The 18,432-nt window shown below is 43.1% G+C and overlaps 1 protein-coding gene and 1 long non-coding RNA gene across 6 annotated transcripts in view; one reads left to right on the forward strand and one right to left on the reverse strand.

The window, feature by feature from the left end:
- DCX (doublecortin) overlaps nucleotides 1–18,432 on the forward strand; it is a 114,809-nt gene that overhangs the window by 12,141 nt on the left and 84,236 nt on the right. For all 5 annotated transcript variants that reach the window (XR_013834759.1, XM_079961729.1, XM_079961730.1 and 2 more), the window contains exon 3: nucleotides 8,654–8,994. Coding sequence is in view for 4 of the 5 variants with exons in the window: in XM_079961729.1 (XP_079817855.1) it covers nucleotides 8,654–8,994 (341 nt within the window). In the remaining variant the exon portion in view is untranslated. The remainder of the gene's footprint in view (nucleotides 1–8,653; nucleotides 8,995–18,432) is intronic.
- Nucleotides 6,256–17,982, reverse strand: LOC307207715. The gene is made up of 3 exons (XR_013834788.1): nucleotides 17,944–17,982; nucleotides 15,642–15,948; nucleotides 6,256–6,519 (listed from the first exon to the last, which is right to left on the reverse strand). It is a non-coding gene; the product is annotated as an uncharacterized lncRNA (long non-coding RNA).

The raw sequence follows: 18,432 nt of genomic DNA on the forward strand, positions 1-18,432 counted from the left end.
ACAGTCACACACATCGCTCCATCCAGGCAAGAAAGAGGTATCACTACGGTTCTCGGACACACAATAGGTGTGCAAAAGTGTGTGAGGAGGGCACAAAGCAGGGCTGATGAGGGGGGTGGCCCAGGAAGAGTCCGGGGGGGGGGCATATACATACAGGATTCTTTTTGACCAGAACTCACCGGAACCAAGAATGCCAGTTCGAATAAAATGTTGGAGGGGGGCAGGTAAGCCCCGTCCTGCATAACTGATCACAAGGTGTGGCACACACATCATTTGAATGGTAATACCTATAAACTTTTGGGGCCTTCAAATATTTTACTGGGGGGTGGGGGCAAAGGGACTTTGTCCCCTAGGAGTTGGCTGAGTTGGAACTAGGTTCTGGCACCTCTCAGGTGGGTGCCACTGCCATTCTAAAAGAATGGGGTGGGGGGTGTTCATGGTGAGTTCCAGTACCTATTTTTCTAGAAAAATAGCACCGGATATATACATACATAATTTTATAGGTATGCTGCCTTTCCATGGTTAAAGCCATGCTCAATGCAGCTTACGACATGAAAAAATACATAATTAGAAATATAACAAAAGTAGTCATAACCAATGAGTAAAACATCAAAAAGTACACAGCCAAATTGATTTTTTCCCACATAAACCATAATATCTAAAATAAAGATACAAAAAATTAGTATCAATTACAGCAGCAATCCCCACCCCCACCCAAACCCCAGCCCAAGCGTCTGTTTAGCAGCCTCAGCTTTTGTAGCTGGAGTCAGTCCAGGCCTTCCCTTCCTTGATCAGGTGGCAAAAGTCCTGCAAGTCAGGGAGCAGGTTTTCTAGGATTCACAGCAAAAATAATCTTTGGCCTTTTCAGCAGCCTCAGTTTATATAAAGAGCCCTGGAGGAGCACATTCAAATGGTAAATTCCTGTAAAGTGAAAGCTGAGTCTTGGGTTCCCACCTCTGGAATACATCATGGGAAATATGGGTTTGCTATCATGAAATGTTAGTCTGCAAATGTGGTCTCTCAGTCTTTTTTGAAAAACTCTTGAACTTTCAGCGCTTTTACATATGTAACAAAATTTATAGGCTACTTAATCAAATAAAAGTCTGCAATTGGTTTACACGGCACTCACCATGAAGTTGTTACAGTAAGCACCACACTTTTAATATGTGGGTGGGGGGAGGTTCAGTATCCCCAGGAAGAGAAAGACTGGGTTTATATAAAATAGTAAAAAATGTTTACAGGAAAATACCAATAGGATTTACAGACTATCAAAACAAGCAGGTGAGCAAACATAATAAAACTCTCAGTATACAGTGGAACCTCGGTCTCTGAAGCGTCTCTGAAGCTGAATGATTTGGAACCCGAAATCATGCCGAAAACCTGGAAGTGAATGCTTCCGTTTTCGAATGCGTCTTGGATGTCAACCAGCTTCTGAAGCGCGTTTTTTCTCCATTTTCTCCATTGAAATTGCCGACAGCCCATTGTGCCTCGGTTGTCGAATGTTTCAGAAGTCAAAAGCTCTTCCGGAACAGATTACGTTTGACAACCGAGGTTCTACTGCATATATAAAACCAAGAGAGTTTAAGAATGTCTGCCTTGCCTAAACAAAAGCATTTTTAGCAAGCATCAAAAACAACACAACAGAGACATCTGGTTGTAGAGCACAGGTGCTATCAGTGTTTAAAAGGGAAGTACCAGTACGCAACTATGTCATAACTATGTCATAATCAGAGTGTGCTTTTCCCTTTCAAAAGCTAGAGAATCCTAAGAAAAGATGCAGACCCCAGGTCTGCTCTTTCTTCATCTCCTCCATCTCCCGTGGGGCAGAATTAGGTTGAGAGTGGTCTGGAGGCAGTCTATCACCAACCCAATAGTAGTAATGTTTTGAGTTCTGCCAGGCTCAAATCAGATTTCATTAAGATGAGCCATTTCCCCAGCCAAGATTTAATAAGCTCTAATTCCTCCCAGCCATTATCTTCTAACTCTCTGCTCTCTTTCCTTCCCATGTAGCTGGTGCTTCTACATTCATTCATTCATTCATTCATTCATTTGTATACCATCCTTCAACCAAACAGGCAGTTCAAAACATAAAAATCAAGCAGGAGAGAAAAAGGAACAGGATTCTCCTCTGACTTGAATAGAAATACAAGCTGGACAATCATTCCAAAGTCACAGAGCCAATTCAGACCTAATAGGCAACCATGATATTGCAAATGGACCTGTGATAGAATGGCTTGCATGCTCCCTCCCGCCCCCCTCTTAAAAACCATCAAAAGGAGATCAGAAACTTTAACTTCCACTTTTAAGCAAACCATAGTTTTCCGTTACCTCCAAACTCAGGAATAAGTGATTTGCTTAAACAGTGGTTTCAGAACATACTACAGGTTGATTGCAGCTTCTCCCAAGTTTGGATGTAATGTGGGATGGTGGTTTGTTAATAATAATAATAATAATAATAATAATAATAATAATAATAGCAGAAGTGAACGTTAAGAAATGTTCTCCTCATCATAGATGTACAAAACGACGTCAGGTAGGATCATTCATGTACAGTGGTACCTCAGGTTAAGTACTTAATTCGTTCTAGAGGTCCGTTCTTAACCTGAAACTATTCTTAACCTGAAGCACTACTTTAGCTAATGGGGCCTCCTGCTGCTGCCGCACCGCCGGAGCCCGATTTCTGTTCTTATCCTGAAGCAATGTTCTTAACCTGAAGCGTATGTAACTTGAGGTACCACTGTAGTGGGGAACTGGTTTTCAGTTGATATCTAAGACAACCAAATACATTTGCCTTGTATTGGAGGTAAGTGTCACAGTCCCCCAAGACTCAGATTTCTGAGCATGTGGAGGGTGGAGGAGTTTTGGTAATATCTCTTGGGAGCGCTCTCCCTGTGGAACACCCTTCCATCACATGTCAAGGAGATTAAGAACTACACAATTTTTGTTTTGTATCGGGGAGTTTTTAACGTGGCTGGGGAAACCTAGCCAGATGGACAGGGTATAAATAATAACATTATTATTATTATTATTATTATTATTATTATTATTAACCAGACAAGCCGTCTGGTTGTCTGAGTGGTTAGCTACATACAAGCTAGGAACAAAACAAAACAAAACAAAACAAAAAAATAGGGAGAACTGCTGGATCAGCCAATGTTCCATATACCTCTGGTTACAAACTTTATTCATTCCGGAGGTCCATTCTTAACCTGAAACCGTTCTTAACTTGAGGTACCACTTTAGCTAATGGGGCCTCTTGCTGCTGCCGCACCGCCAGCATGCGATTTCTGCTCTCATCCTGAAGTAAAGTTCTTAACTCGAGGTACTACTTCCGGGTTAGCAGAGTCTGTAACCTGAAGTGTTTGTAACCTGAGGTGTTTGTAACCCAAGGTACCACTGTAGTCCATTATCCTGTTTTCACAATGGCCAACCAGATACCTACATGACAAGCCCACAAACAGAATCTGAACACAGCAGCACTCTTCTCACCTGTGATTCTCAGCAACTGGTACTCAGAAGCATAATGTTTATGGCACTGCAATAATATTCAGGGTGTGTTTCTTGAATCGTGGTACAGCCACTTAGAGTTGTCAAAGCCAGACTTGCCTGTTACACTTCTGGTATTGCACTGAGTAGTAAAAGAATTTCAGCATCTTGAATGGTGCTGCATATGGTCCGTGGATAGGATTACGTCTCTGCTGTAAATATCATTGGGTGGGTGGGGGAAAGTTGACACATATTTCCCACTCCCCTTCAAGGGTATTTTTGTCACTCATTCTCACCAATCCACTTGATTCCCAGTTCTCCTGAACTGACAATTTACATACTATTAGGGTATTCTAGTACCATGTGCTGATTGATTGATTGCCTTGATCCATCGACTCCCTGTACAAGAAAATTTACAAGCAGAAGTGATTTAAAATATATGCAATTTAGTTCCATAAAATTCCATTTGTAAAATCCAAGCAGAAACAACAGTGACTCAATTAAAGCAACAATAAAATGTTCATTATGGAAAGCCTAGCAGCTTGGCAGAGATGTTGAACAGATTTTACCCCCTCCAAGGAGAAAGGGAGAAGGAAGGTTTGCTTGATTGAAGATGGAGAAAAACACACACACACGAACATGACTAAATATATAAATGCATTTCCTCCACACCAGCTCACCTATGCTATTGTATGAGCATTAGTGCTGTAGACACAATAGAATAAGTAAGTGCTATTCATTCATTTGCTTTAAGCTTATTAGAGGCTTCCTTGTGCTATAAACCTTGCCATATGCTGAGTGAAATGAGCTTCTACTCAGCATCCTGAGCTTTCTGTAAACACCTAAGGACATGCAAGGACACAGGCTCTTGGGGAGGGTGCTTTGAGGAAACAGTGAAGAAAAAAGAAGTCAGCATTAATTAGTGACCCTCAATAAGGATAATTGTAGTCCAAAATATCAGGAGGAAACCAGGCTGATGAAGACTTGTCTGGACCTAGTGCGGAAGTGAATGCATCCCTTATCCAGTGACACCTGCTCATCTTTTGCTAAAGAAGATGGACTTCTTTTTCCTTCTGAAGATCACGATGCGAATCAGCATTTGGGGTTCACAGAAGGGATGTACAAAAGGGCCTTAATTTATTCTGACATTCACTCAGGTTTTCATCTGATATTTTCCTTTCTGCTGCAATTGGTTTATTTTACACAAGTTGTCTTCTGTTTCATCCTCTGCTGATGTGAAAACATACATGTTCTTTTAATGTATTTCATAGCACACAATAGATCTGCATGGTGCTATTTTTCTAGAAAAAGAGGTGCTGGAACTCATCATGAAACCTCCCTTGTTCTTTTAGAATGATAATGGTGCCCACCTGAGAGGGGCCAGAACTGAGTTCCAGCAAGTTCCAGCTGAAAAGATGTCCTGGACCTGCAGATCTCAGGCATCAACAGATATTTAGATATCAGTTACATTCCCTAGATGTTCCCTTTCAAATGAGATTCCAGAGGTCTGAAATTCCCTGCTGGTCTGCTATGGCAAAAAACCCTCCAAAGAGTCTTGTGACACCTGAAATACAAAGTTAATGAACTGGCTAAAGGCCCATCACAAATCCATCTTTAGCTACAATTCCAGCAGTAGCTCCAGGAGGTTAATCTGGACAGCCCAGAAGCCTCCCCTCAACTCTTAATATTCTATGAAATAGATTCTTGCCTTAATCCACCAGTTGTGTATGACAGGAAAAACTTGAGGTCCTGCCTAAGGTGGGTGGGGCCAGAGGGAAAAGTAGGCAGAGCGATGTAGGCACTTACCTCTGCACAGCCAGGCAAAAGGCAGAGGTTCTGCACACTCACATCTCTTTATCCCAGCAAGCAGGAGGCATTACAAAGGTTCAGTGACAGATTCGAGCCAGGCAAAAGCTCTCACTTAAGTAGAGCACAGAGCAGAGAAGATTGAGGGAGGTGGCATGGGGAAGAGCCCTAAGGGATGGATAGAGGTCTACATACACCCCCTGGGACTGATGTTCCCTACCCTTCTCTATGACAATAATACTTGAATGTAGGTCACTTGCTCTGTGATGAGGAGAGAGCCAGGGGCCAGGGCAGGGCAAGGTTCATTCTAGATGCAAGATTCAAGCAGCACAGAGTTCTGACATTGCTTCAGCAAAAAACATCCCAATTGTTTCCCCACTTGCACTAGAAGGTTCTCCTTTAATTAAAGGGGCCTAGCCCTCTCATGTAGTCTCCTATTAAGGCAGAAATGTGGGGGTCTCTGGTCCTGCTGGCTTGCCTCTAATGGAATAATCTGAGTCTGAGGCCATTAGTGCCACATTCTTGGGCTGGAGGGACACTGACCTCAGAGGCTTATCCTGTAGCAGCATGCATTTATCCTGGTTCAGACTGTGGCTCTATGATCTGGAGAAGACTCTGACTCCTGATTACCAATGGTAGGGGCAGAAAGAGTTTTGGTTGAAGTCCTCCTTCAACCAGGGTGTTTCTGTCCTTTGGCCCCTATATATTCCTGCATTGTGTCCTCCAGATTTAGGGTTGCAATCCAGCAACATCTGGAAGGCACCAGGAAGCCATGCCTGGCTATGCATGTGAAAAATCATTTGGGATTATTTTGAGAACAAAATTCAACAGTGATGCAAAACACACTAGGCATCCTAATCTGGTGTTTGTTTACTCAGAAGTAAGGCCCAAATAAATTAATGTGCATAAGATTGTTGCTATAGTCAGTAATATGATCACAGCTCTTAAATTGGCAGGCTGAAATTAATTTTAACTTATTGATTTTTATTCTAGCTTGTCTGTTGAATTTGGGCATGGTCTAATTTTTCCCATGTGATGAGTGAGCATAAGGTGTTGGTTTGTTAGATATGTTGCAATGTAGAGAAGTAATTATATCACTGACAGCCGTAGTATTAGTTGACAGGTTGTTTGATTGCTGTTGCCTCAAGGTCATATCTCTTTCAGTAGATTCAACAGTGCAGCAGAGACATCTTTCTATGGCTCCAGTTTTCATCAGAATAGCTGTTCCTGCAAGAAGCAAATCAGAGAGAAGCAAATCTCTCCCTTTATGTATATAAGAATTTCTTATTGTACGTGATAACATGTGTCTCATTTTTGATCTGGGATAGTATCCTCTTGGCAACTATTCTGTTGGTTGTAATCCTTTGAGGAATGGTTTGAAAGTAGTTTCTTACTAAAATATGGATAACAGCTTCTTTTTTGTTGAAATACTGTTCCTCTTTATAGTTACATTAAATGCACTCAGCAATTAGGAAAATGAGTCTGGAACAGACCCCCACAAGAGGTGATGGACTCTCCTTCCTTGGAGGCTTTTAAGCAGAGGTTGGCTGGCCATCTGTCATATATGATCTAATTGAGATTCTTGCATTGCAGGGGGCTGGATTATATGACCCTCGGGGTCCTTCCAGCTCTATAATTCTATGATTCTGTAAATATGTGCGTTTAAATAAAAGCCTTTTCCTTAGCACTTCATATGTTTATGAATGTTTTGTGACATCACAACCACCTCAGACAATCAAACAATGTTCCTCCCCTGGTCTTGACTGTTTGTCCCATTGTGTATGAAACTGCATATCTCATATCACCTTAACTCTAATAGTATTCTAAACTCGTTCTTTGGGGAAAGGTTTTTTTGGGCATAAATGGTTGCTCCCTTTTGGAACTGCTTTTAATTGCTGTAGTTAACTTTTATTTATTTTTTTGGTTGCTGCATTTTTAAAACCTTTCTCGCGCTGCTGTTTCAGTGTTTAATGGCTGCTTAATCAGTGTTATATTGTGCTTAAAATGGTCAAGTGTGCATTAAGTTTAAATTGGTGTCAATGAAAGTTGTTTGTTAAACCTAATTGTAATCTGGAAGCAATTTTGGGTGAGTGTGGGGGTCATAGCTGTCAACTTTTTCCTTTTTTTAAGGGAAAATCCTATTCGGAATAAGGGAATTTCCCTTAAAAAAAGGGAAACGTTGACAGCTATGGTGGGGGTTGCAGTTGGGAAGGAAAGTGTTAATCTTCTTAATATGCTTACACACACACACACACACACACACACACACACACACTGCATCCACTGCACAACTATTAGTTTTATATATTTTTACGTATGTCCCATTGGAAACTGTATTCTAAGTCCAAATGGGGAGACTAGGGAGGGGACAAAGACTAGGGAGGGGACAAAGAGGGGTGAAAGGAAATAAAGTGAAAAGGCAGAATGAGGGGGAGAGAATGGATGGTGTATCAGAGCCCTGCTCTTACCTGCTGCATCACACCTGGCAGTTTATTCCATTTCCCTGATGCTTCTCTGTTCATTTCCACATTATTTTTGAGCTTTCACATCACCTAAGAGCCACTTCCGGAAAACTAATGGAACACAGAGCATACTCAAAGCTCATTTCCTTGTTATTTGATTCCAAGGGGGTGGGAGGTGGGTGGGATGTGTTTGCAGCCCTCTTTACCTGAAAAATCACAGAAGTGACCAAATCTGGAGCGGTATGCCAGCATGCAGATCTTTCCTGCAGTTTTCATGGCAGAATCATAAGGGCACAGAAGCACCCATGTGCAGAAAGGGTTGTTGGGGAGCAGTGATAATGCTATTCATTGTTGTTGTACCTAGGGGTTGGCTAAGCTGGCCCCTGCCAAGGGCGCTGGCGGGGAGTGGGGTGCAAAAATTGCTCCTCTTTCGGTGCCTCAACAGAGGAATCTGAATTCTGGTGTGAGCCATCACAGCAGCAATTGCAGGGGTAGGTGGGTATGCTGGTCAGCCAAATTTCATCCATGGGCCAAACATTCCCCACCTCTGGAATAGAATGTGTGTGTGTGAGCGTGTGTGAGAGAGGAAGGAGGGAGGTATTTCTGGTACTACTGAAGGGGAGGGTGAATTTTGGCCACCACTGCTCCTGCTACTACAGCCTTTAAAATTACATAAATACTGGGCCCTCTCCTGGAATAACTGTTGCTGTATCAGGAAGGTTGATAAATTGATAATGCCCACTGGGCACTTCCCACTGTTTTAGAAATCCAACTGTGTTTAAGAAATGTGATTGCAGGAGGAACTTCTCTTCCTCTGGCTCTAATTTTATTTGAAATACCCCATTGCTATATTGTCACTGTTGTTTTCTAACCCCTTCTCTCTTTTCCGTTCTCAAAAGGGGAAAGTTACGTATGTTCATCTGACAACTTTTTTAAGAAAGTGGAGTATACCAAGAATGTCAACCCCAACTGGTCTGTCAACGTGAAAACCTCCGCCAACATGAAAGCGCCTCAGTCCCTGGCCAGTAGCAACAGTGGTCAGGCCAGGGAGAACAAGGATTTCGTGCGCCCCAAGCTGGTGACCATCATTCGGAGTGGGGTGAAACCCAGGAAGGCTGTCCGTGTGCTGCTGAATAAGAAGACAGCACATTCCTTTGAGCAAGTTCTCACCGATATCACAGAAGCCATAAAGCTGGAAACAGGAGTCGTCAAAAAGCTGTACACGCTGGATGGAAAGCAGGTAAGACCATTTTGTTCAAATGCCCCCAAGACCTCCAAAATTTCACAACAGTACAAAGAGTGGAAGGAAATACACACACAGAATTGTGTGGCGTTTGCTCCAAATACTTAAAAACACCATCAAATTCTTAACCAGCGAACCTCAGAATGGGAGACCTGTTACAACACTGGTGTCTTCTCCTCTCCCACATGCTATCTGGAGTCTTCAGTCAGTTTAGAAGCCAGGATTGGAACTCCTTCCTAAATTGAGACAGTGTCCTATTTGGAGGGTCTCATTTTCTATCCCACATCCACTCTTGCCACTTGATCATAAGCAAGCCCTACTCACATGATGGGTGAGAAGGTAAGCTGACTTGGTCATATGATGCTCGTGTCTACACTGAAGCTGTGTATACACTAATATCAGTCCAAAATAATTCATGTTTTTCCTTAACATGCTGCTTTCAATCTAGATTGATTCTAGGTCCTGCCGTCTTCAAGGGTGGGTGTGGCTACTTGTCACTTGTTTGAAAACCCGCCCCTTGATTAAGTTATCCTGCCTTTTGCACCCTGCACATCTCCCAGGTGAATGAAGAAGGAAGTGGGGTTTGTAGTATTGGTGTACTGCCACCCAGTGTCATTGGATATACTCTTCTGCACACACACACTTTGCCAGGACAGCCTACATCTGTTTTCAAATTACAGTGCAGCATAATGCAGAATCAATTTGCAAGAAGTTTTGTTTTTTTAAATGAAACCAGTTTCTTGAACTGCTTTTCAGGCGCAATTCAATAAATAAAACAATACAATAGATCTAGATTGTGTGTAGACTACATTGAAAAAGCAAGTGCTGAGTCTCCAATTTGTTCTAGAATAAAATGCCCCGTGTACACAGTCTGAGTGGCGTAAGTTAGCTTCCTTCACAACTGCATCACAAGTCGTTCTAGGGAAGGGTCCTAGCTCACTGGTAGAGCACCTGCTTGGCATAAGAAGATAAGGAGAGCTCTGCGGGATGAAGCCAAAGGATTATCTAGTCCAGTGTCCTATTCTCACAGTGGCCAAGCAGATGCCCACAGGAAACCTGCAAGCAGGACCTAAGTGCAACAGTGTTCTTCCAACTTGCGATTCCATTCAGCTGGTTTTCAGAGGCATTTTGACAGCGTTCTCTGCTCCAAATTTATCTAATTCTCCTTAAAGTCATCCACGTTGGTAGTCATCATTACATCCTGTGCGAGCAAATCAGGTCCCAGCTTCAATCACCAGTTAGGTATGGGATCCATCCCTGTCTGAAATCACTGTTGTGAGCACTGGCGGAGGAACAAGGGTGCGGGAGGAGCGTACCACCCCCAGCGGCACGATCCTGGTGTGGTGCCATCGCGGCTGCCCCCCCATGCTGGGACGACACCCTCAGGCAGCGCGCCATGCCCCCAGGAAGCATGCCAGCCACACCTCCACCTGCTCTCCACCCCCGCGCCAGAGCTTGAAGCTTCGCCACTGGTTGTGAGACAGCATAATACTGACCTAAGTAAACAGTGGCCTGAATCAGTATAGAACTTCTTCCTTCCTTCCTCCCACATACATATTCAGCCTTCCCCACCTTATGCCTGACCATTAGCCATGCCGGCTGATGCTGAAAGAACTGTCCTCCACCCAAAGGGTACCATGTTGGAGAAAGCTGGCAGGAAAATCACATTAACCTCCTTTTGAAACCTCCTTATTTGTCCCGGGGGGGGGGATGAGTGAATCTCGTATGTAGATATACCCCTCAACCCAGTATATTCAATATATGGGCAGCTAAGGGGGGTGGGATAGGGGCAGCTGCCCCCCCTAAAACAAGTAAATCAATAAAAATATTTAACTAACTGAGATTCTGCACCCCCAACATAAAGCCACCCCCAATCACAAAGCCTGGCTATGCCCATGGTTCAATATGCTAACTACATTTAAATGTAGTTAATGAAAATCTGGGAATCCTTAGCTGAACATCCTTCAAATATCTGAAAGCTGCAGAGTGCAATCCTAAGCATATTTCCTCAGAAGTAACTCTCGCTGTGTTTCATCAGAATTATTCCCTAGTCAGCAGGCACAGGATTGCAGCCTTAGCCCCTTCACACTCTACAATTTTATAATCTGTTGCAATATCCTCTTCTCGTTTCCCTTACCCATGTTTTTCCATATTCCTTCTCTGATACTAAAGCCATGCTGACTAAGTGAACATCTACTGAAGCCTAAAATTAACCTGCCAAAGTGGCCACCATCTGTTCCTATAGAAGCCAGATTTTTCATGCCAGTGGTTATGTTACTAAATTGTCACTGGTATTAGTATCAGGCGGGAGAATGCAGCCAACCATTGGAGGAAAACAGATGCACCAACACCACTGTCCTGAGCACCACTGAACTGTGAATATTCTCCAAAGGATTCTCCCTCCGCTGCTGCTGCTGCTGCTGCCACCACCACACACTTTGAAATAAACAATGCAGGCAGATTGTACCAGAGTATTATTTTGGCTTTAGGGCACAGTCTCAACAGTTCTCAAGCTTCACACTAGTCAGAACGTTTTAAAGCAAAATGGGTTGCTGTCTGTCTAGAAACAAAGTGAGTTGGAGGAATGGGTAGAGATCATTTGGGGTGAACAGATTCCCTGGCATATTGCATCCCATTATTACTGTGGAGGAGTCTGCTGAAAATGTCATGCTCCTCTTTCCTTTGGGTTTATTACTGAGATTTTCCAAAAGTATGTCTGGAATTGGCACATGGACAGTTTCCTGAAGGTTTAAAGTGTCCTGCTGTTCATTGGTTATCTCTCTCTCACGCACACACTCCTCAGCCCCACCCTGCTGCTTCTAGTGTGTGCAGATAAATTAGGTTACAAAAAGGAATGTGGATGCAGTTCCTTTTGCACTGTACTTCATTAGTAACTGAGGGCTAATCCACACTTCCTCTGGTCCCACTGCTTTTCCCTGGGGATAACTGCTCTTTAGTGTTCAATCTGGTTTCACCCGGGTTGCCATTTATTCCAATCTATCACTAAAGAGCAGATTTTTCCTTGGAAAGCAGAGGGCAACAAGCTGATGTGTGGATTAGCCCTTAGACTGAACACACACAAGGGACTGAGAACGCACATGTCCAGCAGTCTGAATGAAGTCCAGAAATAAAATTTTAAAACTGAGCATAGGAAGCTGCCTTATATTGACTCATACCATTGGTCCATCTAGATCAGTATTGTCTACGCTGACTGACAGCAGTACTGCTGGAATCTTTTTCAACCCTACCTGGAGATGCCAGGGTTTGAACCTGGAGTTTTCTGCTTTCAAAGTGGAATCTCTAGTGCTGAACTGTGGCCCTTCTCCATAATGCGAATGCCAAACTATCTAGCTATCTATATACATCCATTCAAATAAACTGCACCTTTCTTTAGGGTAGTTTTCAAAATGAGGAAAAGGACTTCTAGGTGAGCTGATCTAGGACCCTCTGGACTCCCTGCCCTTTGACTTCCCTACCTCCTAGGTCCTCTTCCCCGTCCACATCTGTTCCACAAAACTTCTCCTTCTGACAAAACTTCCCCTGCCCACAAAACTTCTGCTCAGCCAAACTGACATTGTTGCCTTCCCTCACAGACTTTGGAGTACAAATATTTTTACAGCTTTGTTCCGACTTGTGTGCAACGGAGGGCAAGGGGAGTCAACTAGGGACTAAAGTGACATAAAGCTCACAGAGCCAATGTCCTAATTGCTCACATTAGTGAGCAGGCCTGATGTGGAATTTTTTTTAAAGGGCATCAAAAGAGTTTCACATGACCAGCTGGTTTACTGGCATCATTGGAGACCTGAAGGAGCGTCTCCAACCCCTTCGTTCAGCCCGGACACTGAGATCCAGCTCCAAGGGCCTTCTGGTGGTTCCCTCACTGCAGGAAGTGAAGTAACAGGGAACCAGGCAGAGGGCCTTCTCAGTAGTGGTGCCCACCCTGTGGAATGCCTTCCTGTCAGATGTCAAGGAAATAAACAACTATCTGACTTTTAGAAGCCATCTGAAGGCAGACCTGCTTAGGGAAGTCTTTAATGTTTGATGTTTTATGGTATTTTTTATATTTTGTTGGAAGCTGCCCAGAGTGGCTGGGGAAACCGAGCCAGATGGGCCAGGTATAAATACATCATCATCATCATCATCATCATCATCATCATTATTATTATTATTATTGGCTTTCAGAAATCTCCCTAAAGTTGCATTCTTTTTCCTAACCTCTGACAGCCGGAACATCTCAAGGTTTTGACTTGCTCATCAATTGAATGGTTCCATTGGGTTATAAGTAATGGCTTGAGAATGTACAACATGCAGTCAGGATCTGCATGTTGTGCAGGGCCTGCTGGAGATTAAGCATAATAACCAGAGATTGAACAAAATTCAGCCGATATATACACATTCCCCAAGGACATGGTCAGAGGCAGTAACACTTCTGAATACCGGCTGTTTGACACCACAGGAGAGGAAGATGCTCTTGTGCTTGAGTCCTACTTGAGGGTTTCCCATAGACATCTAGGTGGTCACTGTGAGAACAGAATGCTGGACTAGACAGGCCATCAGCCTGGTTTAGCAGGCTCTTTTCATCTGTGAAACATGCATAATTTTCTCTTAATGGACAGGTTATTTGCTCATTCTGCACATATAAGATCCATATTCGTGAGAAGGTTATCAAATGCACCTACCAAAAACAAATGGGGAGGAGGAACATTGTCTTGTTATTCCATAGCTTTTATTTTCCTAAGTCTTTAGCTAAGTGCTGCTGCTGCTTCTAAATGTTACCTGTCTTTTCCAATGAAGTTATATACATATTCATGTGTCAGGACATTTGTGGTTTTACACACCAGAGAATTCCTAGCCCTGTTAGAATGTTTCCCTCTAGCAGTCTTTGCCTCTACAAGGATGTAATGTGGCAGGTGATAGGTGAACTCCAGATACCTGCTGGAGAAGCAGATGCAAATGTGTACCAAGGCTAGGTCACTGCTAGATTCTGCAGAGCTCTGTGAATTTGCCACCTTTGCTTAGATGACACGTGAAGTGAGATAGTTCAAGCAGTGGAAGAAGAAGAAAAGTTAGTGAACAGCTGTTTCCACAGAAGGTACAAATACAAATGAAACCATTGTTTCCAGAGCTATGGTGGTGCCATTCTTCAAGAAACAACGCCTAACGTGATTGCTTCAGACCCATAACATTGGCTACACATTGACATGTGGGTATTCAGTAGTTCAGGGGCAGCTAACCTGGTCCACTCAAGATGTTGTTGGATGACAACTCCCATAAGCCTCCACTAGCATAACCAATGGTCAGGGATGATGGCCATTCCTGCTAGCTCATACTGATGAGGGGACCAAATGTTGCATCCTTGAAAGTAGGCAAGGTCCCCAAATCCAGAGAGAAATGTGGGCTTGGCCAGAGAATCATAAGGATCCCTAGGATGAAGGTTGGATTGGCCAGGTTTGGTATCTAATATATTAGGAGTCTGTTGTTTTTCAGCTCAAGCCACTGATATCAGGGATAATATCGATTGTAAAATGGTGTAGAGAGATTTAAAATGGCACCACCAGGGAGCAGATCTTTTTCAATGAATCATGACTTTTCTATTATATCCTACTTTGCAAAATGGAAGATAATTTAAAACCAGTTTGAGGGGGGACAGTTTATATTACATACACAGAGGAACACACACACACACACACACACACACACACACACACGGAGTGCAAATATACAGCAGCTGGAACAGTGCAGAAGGTCACAGCTTTTGCAGCTCTGCTCTATGAAGAACAATGGAAATAATAAGTGGTATTGACTCCACAGGAATAATTATGCAGCCAGTCTGCCTGCAGGGCAGCAGGGGAGAACAGGACGGTGAGGTCCTTCGTTTCTATCCCCATCCCTCGCCATCTGTTCTCTGCCACTTAGCTGATATCTGGTCCACTGGCAGGGCCTGAAAAAGCTTGTTCTTCTCTTGGCAATCTACAGACATCAGTCCCTACCATGTGCTGATGGGCTTGAAGGCTCAAGAGCCTGGCAGAGGGACTTGACCTCAGATACCATGTCTGGTAGAAGGGCAAATGGCACAGTCTTTCCATCCCTTCTCCTTTTTGACTAACTTACGTATATAAAAGTATTTGCTTGGACAGTGAAATATACATCTTAAAAAAAAAAAAAAAGCTGGCTGGAATGCTTGGTGTAATTCTCTGTTCCCTATTTCTAAGCTATGTGAATAGAAATTAATGTATTCCTACTCTCCTCCAACATCTCATGGCTCCACGAAGAGGATTCTTATGCACTTGGTGAATTTCTGGGATGCACATTCTTTTACTTTTCTGCCAAACTTTTTTGCATTAGGCTTTCTTGATCTTGGTTTAAGAACTTATGGAAGCTTCTACTGATCTGATCTTTTTATATTTTGATTTACTGCATGCTCTAGGTTGCTTTGTTGGCTGTTTGTCAAAAAATCAAGACAAGTGCAAAAAATGAAAAGCCAATCAACCAAACAAAAAACCTGGTTGGAACAGTAAATAAGGGTGGGGTCAATTATTTATTTACTTCCAATATTTACAGACTGCTTTTCACCATAAATGGTCTTGAAGCAACCAGTTTTTAAAACGTCCATCATCTTGGCTAGTAACTATTATCCTACTTACCTTCCATGAATTTCTCCAACCCTCTTTAAAGCCACCCAAATGTGTAGCCATCACTAACTCTTGTAGGAGCTAATTCCAGGGTTTAACTATGTGCTGTGTGAAGAAGTGCCTCCTTATCTGTTCTGATTCTTCCAGAATTCAGTTTCAGTGGGTAACCCCATCAGATTCTAATATTATGAGAGATGGGGGCGGGGGACCTCTCTCTGTCCACTTTCTCCAAGCTTGAGGTTTCCAGGCCTGAGGGGGCCCTGAGCAAAGTGTCCTCTGGTGGGTCTCTTTCTTCATCAATGGGCCCTGGAAGGCTTACCTAGAGAAAGAGAGCAACAGTCCGCTGTGTATTATGAGATGGCTTAGCTGCCATTTTAATTTCACATAGTGCCTTGAGACAATGTCCCACTTTCCCATTATGGGAAATTTAAATTGCAGTAGACTTAAAAGGGGCCATGTCAGGCAGCAGCCCTGGGCCATACCAGGATGCTGGGTGACGGCAACTGCCCTGGGACACCAGGTGCTGATGCTGACCCAGATTAAAAATTACTTGAGTATATACTGAAAGATTTGTGAACTTCTTAAACCTGAAAAGCTTTCCTGGAGAGTTCATTTCTGGACAACTCAGCTGTAATGGGACTGAAACACTCCCTCTCGCCTTCCTAATGCAGCCATATCAGAAACCTTATCAACTGCTGGCAGACTGCAGGATTACATGTAAATGAAGTATCAAAGGCTAGAATTAGAATATTAGCTATGATGAATATGACTTTTGCATGCTCAAGTGGGCTTCACAGTGGATTAAAAGCATCCTAGCCTACATCTCTTAATTCTTGCTGAAAGTTTAAGGCACTGTTTTCACTGAATTTTAATATGGTGTTATTACTTTCTGCGATACTATGGATTTTCTATTATTTTAGACAACTGCAGTCACTGAGGCTTACATCTGGACAAGCATATGTCAGGATGAAATGAAAGCAATGAGACTTTTATAGCGAAACATGCCAGTCAACAAACTGCTTCATTGCCTGTGTAGGGAATTTTTATTTTTAACTTTTTGGCATCATTTGTTGTTCAAAATTTGAAATGGAGTTTTGCTGATGTTGCTAGCCTAGATCTTTAATCCTTGTTTTTCGGTGTGATTAGGGACTTGCCATCAAATCACCCATAATCACCAATGATTGCATGTTCTCTGCATATTTTTTTAAGCAGCAAAGGAAACTCTCAGCTGTGCATAATAGCAAGGATCTGGACACCTCTTAATTACTAATGTTAAGTATTCAATTGGCAAATCATCCTCATTGCATGCTAATTAGTGTCACAGTCCAAAGAAGAGATGGGCACAATATAGACTATAAGCGCCATGAGGTCCAAGATGCCCGTTTTAGAAACTGTATTCGTGCTGTCAGTGCAGCCAGATCTTTATTGGAATACAACTTTCATCATTCCTGATCTGATGGGTGTCGGCCAAGAGCTGACAGTGCCCACTTTGCTGCCACCACTGCCGTAAACAACTGCAAATATATATATAATCTATAGGCAAACATGAGTACCAAGACAGTACAACAGACTGGAGAAAATATTGCACAGCTCTCATGAATAATTCCAACCATAATGTCTTCCTCAGGGTCTTGGTCTCAGTGCTGCCTTTGTAGAACTCAGTAAGGAAAAGGATGGTGACAAAACTCAACCTATTGCCCATTGGGAATGATAAGGGGGAAGGCAAGGAGCCCAACAGTAGGTGGAGACAAAGCCCATGACAGGCAAAACCAGAGCAAAATAACACCCAGCACCGACCAATTTTAGTTCCTCTGCCCCTGTCCTGGACCATCACTGGACTGCTTGTAAATACAGTGGTATCTCAGGTTACATACACTTCAGGTTACAGACTCCACTAACCCAGAAATAGTACCTCGGATTAAGAACTTTGCTTCAGGATGAGAACAGAAATTGGGTGGTGGTGGTGTGGCGGCAGTGGGAGGCCCCATTAGCTAAAGTGGTGCTTCAGGTTAAGAACGGACCTCCAGAACGAATTAAGTACTTAACCCGAGGTACCACTGTAAGAAGATAAGTAGGTGGGAGCTTGCTAAGGGCAGGCTGTGTTTAGTGAGGCAGTGCTCCATTTGCCTTTATGGGTTAGCCTCCTTTGACAGCCGCGTTTGTGCTTGAGCTAATAAATAAATAATTATAAAAACCCAGAGTCTCATCCTGCAAAGCCACATGTGTTTTGAAGGCCCACTCTTAGCACGAGAGGCTATCCAAGGGCAATATTTAGGCCATAGGACAAAAACCGTCTTGATTCAATGTCTCCCACCTTCCCTTCTTCACGTGCTTCCTTCCCATAACTCATGGCTTTGACTGGTGCGTGTATTCCCATTCCCCCAACCTCCCATTGTGTAGTCTGGCAGCTGCAAGGACCAGTTGCTAGGTGACAGCCTCTGCAGCACAAAGCGCTCCGGCTGGGCAGGTCAGTCCTGCCATTTTCAGACAGCTGTGCATAATTTCTATTTGCCTTTCTCTCACTGTCGCTAAATCACAGGGCGCCGAATCAGCATAAAACATCTAATGGAGATTAAAGGGCTGCACTTATTCTCATTGCTTTATTCTTCTTTAAAAACAATTCTTTGGTGAAAAGAGATTGCACATGGGTAGGCTTGTCTTTGACTAGAGCCAGACCAGTGGGGTTAAAAATTAATGTCAGGCCAGAGTATTTTTTTGGCATTTAGTGTGTGTGCACGTGTGTGTGTGTGTGTGTGTGTAAATACACTCAAAAGATTGGATTACTCATTGTGGACAGGCAAAA

The sequence above is a fragment of the Podarcis cretensis genome, assembly GCF_951804945.1.
Source record: "Podarcis cretensis genome assembly, chromosome: Z".
Taxonomy (NCBI): Eukaryota; Metazoa; Chordata; class Lepidosauria; order Squamata; family Lacertidae; genus Podarcis; species Podarcis cretensis.